Genomic DNA, 9,568 nt, shown 5'->3' with positions numbered 1-9,568 from the left:
CACACACACACACACACACACACACACACACACACACACACACACACACACACGGTGACACATAAGATAACGCGCAGAACGAAGGGAGATGATTGACACTTCAATTAAAGCATCTCATGCTGAAGTTCTGCCACGCAAATTATCAACTCAAAATGCGTGTGTGCGTGTGTTTGTTTGTGTGTGATGATGAACATGCAGATATGACAGACCACTCGGTGCGGCTGGTTTTATGACTGTTAACTGAGCACTAATTAACTGGCTCATCTCACAAGAGCCCACAAGAGGTCAGGGCGCCCACACACTTGGATTGCACTAAGCAAACACACATTCACGCAGCTAAAACACACACGAGCAACAGCCGCAAGTGTGAGAATTTCATTAAAAGACTTTGTCTCCACAGTTGAAATGGGAAACGTATACAGCGAAGAGCAAGGGGAGGTAAAAAAGAAAAACACTGGAAACCAACTTCGTGGCAGAAGGCTGTGTTGAGAACGCCGACTTTTACAACGGTATCAGCCTCAGGCGGCGCTACACTGAAGTCTTTGATGGAACAAATAGAATTGAGTGGGGAGAAGAAGGGATGAAAGACGAGAGCAGAGAGAGGGTGGGGGAGAAGGAGGTGCTGCGAGATGAGCAAGCCTCATCCACATTAGAGCGGCTTAAAACCCAAATTAATCTTAAAGACCTAAGGAGGGAGTCAGCAGCGCTCTGAGCCTGGAGAAGAGCTGCTGGGGCTGGCAGCCTGAATCCAAGCACAAAGCTGCAGGAGAAACAGATGTTGAGGATGCCTCAGACTAGAATACAATATCTGTGTGCCCGAGTATGTGAGTGAGAAAGACCATTAGAAGTACGAGATAGAGGAGAGAAGAATGGATATATTGTTTGATAGCAGATGCTAAACCAGCTTCCCGAGGTTTTGTTCGCTTGTGGAGTAGTTCCAAGCGAATAAGGAATCCTGGAAAGAATTGAAATTAAGGAGCCAGCTACTGCCTGTCACTACAGCTCAACTAATATCACCTTAATGTCATCTATGTTTGAATGTTTATGCATTATACATCTACTGTTATTATGGCTTTTTTTAAAAACAGGTCTGTGGTTTCACTGAGGCTGGGGAGGAGAACAAGACTGGAAGCAGATAACAGGAAGGCTTTACACAGTAAAGCAAAGTTGATCTCTTTTGTCCTTCTGAGCTTCTGTGACATAAAACATGCTGGATTTCAAAAGGTTTGACAGCTTACGGATCATCGTGAAGGCCACAAGCCAAAATGCGTTTCTGGAGTCTTTATTTAGCAGATCTTTGAGTTTCTCTATGAGCCTTGGGAGTAGTGCCAAAAACATTTAGGATTTCTGGGCTTATGGAAATCTCAAAACTGATGCCAGGATCAACATTTAGAGCAAGGCTCTCAAAGGCTAAGGTTCTGCAGTGTTTATATGTTTAAATGGTCCTACATACATGTTGAAAATGGTTGAATTGCTTCCTCAGCATGCATCAAGTGTTGAAGTTTTAGGCCCTTGCGCTATGAAACATAGACATTACTAACGATGGTCCCGATGGTGCCAACTGCCATAATTGTGAAAAATTATCTCCTTAAAAGTACATATTTCTGGTCTGAGATATGAATAAAGTGTTACAGCTGTAATACTCTGTTGTTATTCTTAATTATTCCAATAGATTTTTGATGAGAAAACCAGTTGAAATAAGTTAAAGTCATTGGCTCACAAATTTACAAAGATTGTTTTGATGCTGAGAGCACTTTGAACATAAACTTACATTTGACTTGAGAGGGTGAAAGCCATCAAATAAGACGCATGTTCTGGTTCACAGCTGCTCAGTTTGCGCATGCCTTAGGCTGGCTTTTTCTGCTCTACTCTCAGAGCGCATACCTAACGGTGCAATGTCGTGTCAAAAAACAGAAACAAATATGTTTACAATGTAAAAGCAAAACAGTATGATTTGCTCCTCTGATGAAAACCATAATCTCTACCGGTGTTTCTGCGTGGTCCTCGGGGCCCACAGTCCTCCCTTTTTTAAATGCGTCTCTGCTCCAGCATGCCTACTTCAAATGATTGAACAACCTCAGCATGCCGTCAAGGGCTGCAGATGCCTGTTAATCAAGGATCTATTTAAGGCAGGTTTATGGCAGAAGGAAAACACCTAGAACACACATTGTGTGCCCTGAGGACAAAGGTGGTGAAACAATGATCTATTTTAATTATTTCTTGTTTTCCATGTGTTTAAACCACAGAGCCATTGGATGACAGAGTCTGATTGAAATGACAGATAAGGCAATAAATGGGCAATATGCCGCAGGATATGTGCTGTAACATTTTGCTCCAAACACTGTGCAACCATACCCAGCTCTGCCTCACTGGGTATCAGAGTCAGCCTCGGTTGAATCATCTAAATAAACAGTTCACCTACCTCGTTATGTTTACTACCTAAAGATATGAGTTTTAATATTTCAAAAGCAATTTCTTCTCCTGAATCACGTGCACTTTGAACTGCCCTCGTTGCTGAAATGTGCCATGCAAATAAACTTGACTTGTCTTAAATGCCGAACTGTAAACAAGTAAAATAGCAGCGCAATCAAACTGTCCACCAGATTCATTAAGAAATGTTTTACGGCACTGCAAGGCTCCGTCAAACTGCGAGTCAGACTGGCTTTTAACCACACAAATTGAAGACATTTTGAACATTATGCTTCATTAGCCTTATTATTTACGGAATCAACACATCATCCTTTTTTTTTTTTCTCAAAAATAAAGTGATCCGGTCAGAAAGTTATTTGCAGACACAGAAATATGAACGTGAATGTTTTCCCCATCTAAAGCAGTGAAACTAACATGCTACAGGCGCACACACAAACAAACACCCTTCACTTGAAATTTATTGCCTCCTTCATCTCTTCCCACTCATGAATGAGCCACACCTGCTCTCTGCAGATTGCCATTGATTGGAACAGCCAGGTCAGAGAAATTGCCTGGCATCCTGAGGTACTGCTCCGTCCCCCTGGCAGCCAAGGCAGCAAAAGCAGAGGCTGCAGACAAGCCGAAGACTCTTTCCCTGACGAGCACATTTTAGATTGAGAGGCTGATTGAGCTGCAAGAAATCCAAGAGCAGAGCTGTACGCAAGTAGCAAATAAGGAGAGAGATGGATGTGACAGTTCGGCTGGAGCTTTTTGCACAACAAGCTGGGTGAAAACTGTCTTGAATTAGGTTGCTAATATAAAACGATTTTTAAGATCTTCAAGGGTTTTTGACTTGTCGCAGGAAAAATAATCACGACCAAAGAGTGTGTGGGGTTTGGAGCGAGCGAGCTGGTATTCCTTTGTGGTCATACCCAGAGTGTGGGTTTGCAGTCGTCACCTCATGCCCAGGGCGAGCGCACTGAGTGAGCGGCTACAGCTGCAGCTTGGCTCGCGGTTCGTGCATTTCCCGGCACCAGTTGTGGGTGACGGAGGGTGCACAAACTCCGTAACCTTCACGGAGAATGTCTCTTTGCAGCGTGTATGTGTGTATTTCTACACGTGTGCGCGCACGGCAGCTGCACCAACAGCTGTCTATAGTAATGTGACTCGTCTGTGATCGTGCATACATTTAGCGATGAGTTCAGACAGCAGCTCCTAAAACCGTGTCTAACTTATGATAGCCGGCGGCGCTGCGATGGCCCTTGAGAAGAATTTGAGAGATGGGAGCACCAGAGGAAAAACAATTTGAAATGTAAGATGTCAGGAGCGTTTTTCACTTCACATGCATCAAAGATGCAGGTGCATCGCAGTTCATTATAAAGTTACTTGGATGTACAGAAAAGCTTTAAGGCCGGCAATCATGGGGAAGGTAGTTATCCAGCTGAAGGTCATTCAGTTCCTCCATAGGGATAGAAAGCTACAAAAGGTCAATGTTAAGGAAGCCAGCTATTTAAGCAAATTAATGGTAAGTTGTATCTTTTTTCAACTGTAACACAATTTTTCATAGTTAATTGGCCCAGGCTTGCCTGTCATTTGAGCCACTTTATAAGGCCTTCATATCTGTGTAACCAATGTTTTTACATTGTGGCAATATTTATTGTCCTCTCAGTGGATAAAAAATCCCAAGCTTTTCCAACAAAGCATTAAAATTCATAATAAAGTCACTAACCTTTCATTGTTTCAAACAAAGAAGGGTTCGTTTCTCCTGATTTAATAACTTAATACTCCACGAATACCTTTGAGAAAGATGCCATAACTGAACCAAGGGGGCAGCCTCGTATAACAATGGGCTACAATAAACATGCCTGCTCACAAACTGTCTGAAGACGATAAAGAAAATTGCCTCTTTGTCGCAGCTATTAGATTTCAGAGAAGACACAAATACAAAGAGCTCAAGCACGTCAAAACTGATTCGGTTTCTGTAGATGATGTATTTAGATTTCCTGTGGTACTAAGGGTTTGCCGTGTGTGTCCTATGTACCTGTGCTGTGTGTCAGATGTGCATATACACAATAAAATTAATGCTACACGCATTCATTTTACAGCTGATGGCAGAAAGGCAGAGTCGGTACAGAAATCCCTTTCAAGGAATCCTGGGATACACAAACTGTTTTGAACAACAGAAATATTAAAAAACACAAAGGAGGAGTGAAAACAAGCCCGTACTTTACATACCAGAGGGCTACACACCTCCTCCCTTAACCTCTCCACCTGCCATCTGACAAATCCATTTAGAGTGAACATGAACATTAAGGTCCTGCATGCACACTCAAACCAGGATTTTGGCAGAGACAGATAGGCAAAGGAAACATGAGCCAGACAGACACAAAGATCTGGCATAGGGAGGGGCTCTGCTTGCTCTGTGACCTGGCTCCAGCTGGAAGACCCAGTTCCCTGACAGGTTGGCAGTGCTACGGCCCTCTGGGGTTTAGCTACTTCTCAAATGTCTTCCTAAATCTGTTTCTTCTCTGTTCAGATGCCACTTCTTCCTCAGTCTTTGACAGCCTCTGATTATCTCGAGATACAGCCATCTTATATTCTCTGCTTTGGTTAAGACACCTAATCTATTGTGTTTGGTCTTGTAGTAAAGCATCCAGCACAAATGTGATGTTTTTTTTGAGCACTGAGAAGAAGGAAATTAGGTGATATGTTGTCTGAGAAGCAGTGCTGGAGATCTAACAAACTAGCATTTCACTTAGGGTTTGAAAAGTTCACTGTGGACACAGAATTAAAGTAGGTTAAAATGTAACTTTTCTGCATATATCAGTCCAGATCACACCATTATAGTTTAACAAACATGAGCTGCTTTCTCTGCTTATTAGAATTATGCAGAGGAAGATGCATTTATGAATTTACTTAAAGCGATCAAAAGACAAAAGGAGAGCTTTCATATTGACAAAAAATCTATATAAAATGCAAAAATAAAATTTTCTTGATAGATAAACTTTATGCTCACAAACACCACACGCCGTCACCTCCACGTTCTGGTAGTTGACTGTGCCCATTATGTCATTGTCATGGTATGAACTGTGTTCGGGTCTCACCCATCAGAACCAAGTGAACCATCACCTTGCAGCAAAAATGGCTTCACACGGAGAGGCTGTTTTTGGTGGGTGAGGATGTGTTTCGTAATCTAAACGATTGTTCTTCGAAAGTGGGCTCAAAGTTTCAGTGAAAAAGTTAGCTAGCCAGATAAAACAAAGCTTCAAATACTTTTTGAGCGCTCCACAGGGAAGACATCTTGTGGAGTTGGCTGGCAAGCTGTCAACTTGTGTAGACTCCAGACTTATGGCTTTGTAGAGATTTGCATCCACCTCAAAGGAGGCCCGAAACATCAAACCCTCTCTGAAGCAACACTTGATGCCGTACAGCAGGATGGGTCAACACAAACACTGCGTTAAAAGGATGCTCTGAACCACTCTTATCAGGATGCCCTACAATTCCTAAAATAAATAAAGGTTGGATCAGTAAGACAGAAACGACAAAAGCTCAGTGTATTCTTTAACAACAACGGAAGTTTTTTTTTTCCTTCTCAAGGATTTGTTTTTCAGAAAGGTCTTTATTGCAGTAATTTCGCTCCGAGGAGTTTTGTATAATATCTGTACACACTGCAGACAGATGACTGTGACAGTCAAAGCAAGAAAGCCTGAATAAAATATGACAGGCCAAACAAAGAGCTGCAGGAATCTGTAGCTCGTGGTTCAAAAACTGACATGTAATTACTGTCAAAACGGTTTCCAGCAGAATCTGAGAAAGACAGCTTCGGTCATGTCTAAAGTAAGAACCCAGAGCTTTTCATTTCCAATTTAAATGCATGATTTTTCGTTCAATCAGTCCCTACAGTAATTTGAGCTTTACGATAGCATTTATTGTACTCAGTCAGTTTACCTCTACATTACAAGTCTGTTTGAAGTTGACTTTTTCTTGTAACGGATCATATTTCAGTGTTGCGAATGCATCTTCATCGTGCACCAAAGAGATTCAACTGCTTGACAAAAGTGAACAGATGCATCTATGATAAAACTTTTCATGACCGTTAGTAATGCTGCTTAATACCAACCACTGAGAACCACCCCAGGACTTCAACAAACCCTGTAGTTCGCTTTTGTTTTCTTGCCCACCACCAAAGTTACATACTCCTCTTCAACTCATACATGTTATCGTCCGATTGCCTGTGAATCACCCACACAGACATGCACAAACCTAGGGTGATCTTTGTTCTTGTCAGATGTGACTATGCTGATGGTGCCTGCCGGGTGTTGTTGTTGACAAAAAGATTTGCATTCACGGATGTTACAGTACAGCATCGACTGTTGCGCTGTTAGTTGTCACAGTCTGAGCCCTATTCGGGGAGGAGGCCACCGTTTCACCACATTTCTGAGGAGTTTTGCGTGTTCGGGAACCACGGCTCAGAATAAACGCAAAACATTTCCAACCAGAACTTCTCTGAATTTGTGCATTTGTTCTCAAAATAGTATTAAACCGACAAACTGTGTCTGACTCCTGCAGGCCACTTTGATGTAATGTCACTTTGGCTGTTTTTTTTCTTTTTTTTTAGTTTTTTTTTTAGCCAGGCTCAATGTTGAATGGAGCCCCAAGCAGAATTTGATTTGGGATCCCAATTTTAGACAACCAGCCACCACAGAGCCACCCTGTTTAAGTGTGTGAACATTGTGCATTTAAGACAACATGCAAAGTAGTCGCTTTCTTTTTACCACCTGATAGGCAAAGTGTAGCAATAGGTGGAGGAGGGAACATTACTCTACATTACTCTATGGTCACTCTAACAACTACTTTGGCATGGATTTAAAGACTTTAAAGTAAAAAACTTGAGTGGGTTTGAAATTTTAATTTTTAAATGTTTTAAACACTTGGTGTACCCCGTTACAGTTACCGGACAAACACCAATTAGCAATAGGCATCTTTTAAACCTTGATTTTACATATTTCGGTTAATTTATTTAAGACTTTTGTAGACTGTGTGATTTCCCAAACAACTTAGCAAATTTAAAAAGTTTTCCTGGTCACTGAAGCCCTCAATCCAACCAACAACAAAACAACTCCTGGGACTTTTTTGAGAATCTTATGGGGACACCTGCCTTTTGGATTGGGGCACAAAGCAGTAGCTTAGTTTGCTTATGCCTGGGGCCAACTCTGGCTGCTTCACTGATGTTTTTCTTCTCTCCTTGAATTGATAAAGAACATCAAAGCCAATCCCAAGATCAAGTTGTCAAGCTAGGTTATTTTGAACCTTTCAGAGCTTCACTCATAACTCTTGGAGCAGGGAGATGCATACACAAGCACGCACATACACGCGTATCCTCGTGGATGTCTTCATTGCTTTACCTCCTTCCTTTTCCCTCATACTCCCCATATCTAATGTTCTCCACAGGGGCTCTCATGCAGAAAACCTTTTTGCATTTCATAGCAATCAAACTGGGCTTGTGAGCAATTACTTCTGATCGCCGCACAGTTGGCCTGGACTCTGTTTATCCGTGCCGACATGGGAATTCATGGGGAATAACTCAAGACAGCAGAGAGTTAAAAGGTATTTCTTTTTCAAGAGCAATGTGCCTCTGCCGGCATATCGGGCCTCCCCAAAGACGACTATGGGATGGCTCAATGCTCGTTTTAATTAACACATAAGCCTGTTGATGTTAATTAAAAAGGAGACAGGCGATTCCCCAATCAGAATAAAAACTCACAAAGAGGAGAGAGATGTCTATATGAACAGAGACAGTGTCGGCACTGAGTACTTCTTGCCTTGTTCAACTCACCTGCGATAGCAGGATTCATCCCTTGAGTGTTTCCACATTTTGTCATGTTACAGTTACAAATTTCAATGTGTTTTAACGGGATTTTACATGATAGACCATGATTTTAGTTTCATCTAACCTCAGCTGTGCTGTGATATCTCAACATGGCTGGCTGCAACGGCGTACCACACTTTTAAGATTTTTTACTCTTAAAATGTATGACAAAATGAAAAAAAAAAAGGTTGTGAGGGGTATGAAAACCTTTGCAAGGCCAATGTTTATAAAAATCCAGGTGACCATAGCGTACCTATTAAAATCATTTTAGCCGTTCCGGTTCTACTTACTTCATGGGCTTGAACAGCGCTTGTCCATAGTTCTGGAAAGTCATGATCAACTTCAGCTGGGTGCCTCCGGATTTCATGGCTGGGAGGAAAACAAGTGAGACGTTAGGCTATAAAGTCACACCGTCGAAAGCGTAAACAAAGGCAAGCACACACTCTAACGAGGGACGCCACCACATCTGCACAGATGATTCTGCGTTTGCTAATAGTTGAAGCTTTTGCGTGAATTCACAACAGATCTGCGTGTCTGTTAAACAATTTAGCAGACAGTGTGCAACAAAAGAGAAACAATTAGGGTTTCTGAAGCTGTGTGCGACGTAAAACAAACGTGACAACTTGCAAATAAAGAGTGATCTGAATTCATCAGAGAAGTTTCCTCCTCCTTTTAGGATCAATAGCTTGACATTTCTCTGCAAACCTCCATTGATTGCTCACATCGCCCGTGACGTCTTGTGCACATTAGCCACTTCCTTTGTCACTCAGACACGCTGACCTCCTGTACGCTGGAAGCTTATGTCTCTGACTATCAGTCATACCCGCGTAGTCTCCCACGGGGTGATGGATTCTGACGGCGAGCTTCCTGCCTCCCTCTGACTCAAACAAAAGGACCGCCAGGCCAAGCTTGTCCGAAAAGCCTTGTGTTCCTGTCACAACGGACCCGCGTTTTGAGGGGATTTGCTCATTTATTACAGCATATTAACTTGAGCACATTACAAAACACCGTGCCGCTGCCCAGCCCCAATATCAGTATAAGCTCCCTGTAGTGCGCCAGATTGTTGGACGAGCGTACAGTTGTATTCTGTGTTTACTGACTCTCTTAGTGCTGTCGTCTCGAGAGCTCTAACATTTTGTTTCTCTATTTTCTCCTTGCTTCTCCTTTTTTTTTTTGTTTGCATATGTCATCCTTGTATTCACATCCTCTCTGTTATGCTCTGTCTGTCTCAATCCATCCTACTCAGTGCAGGCTAGTTTTTTTTCCCTTTTGCTTTGACTCATTATATAT

At 42.2% G+C, this 9,568-nt stretch overlaps 1 protein-coding gene across 1 annotated transcript in view; it reads right to left on the bottom strand.

Annotated features, from left to right (window-relative positions):
• Window positions 1–9,568, bottom strand: part of fam20ca (FAM20C golgi associated secretory pathway kinase a) — a 41,355-nt gene that overhangs the window by 26,406 nt on the left and 5,381 nt on the right. Inside the window, exon 3 of the mRNA XM_008416823.2 lies at window positions 8,569–8,647. Within this exon, the coding sequence (XP_008415045.1) occupies window positions 8,569–8,647 (79 nt within the window). The remainder of the gene's footprint in view (window positions 1–8,568; window positions 8,648–9,568) is intronic.

Source organism: Poecilia reticulata, linkage group LG8, assembly GCF_000633615.1.
Source record: "Poecilia reticulata strain Guanapo linkage group LG8, Guppy_female_1.0+MT, whole genome shotgun sequence".
NCBI lineage: Eukaryota > Metazoa > Chordata > Actinopteri > Cyprinodontiformes > Poeciliidae > Poecilia > Poecilia reticulata.
The sequence above is the reverse complement of the archived record's forward strand: the minus strand, read 5'-3'. Positions and strand labels throughout refer to the sequence as shown.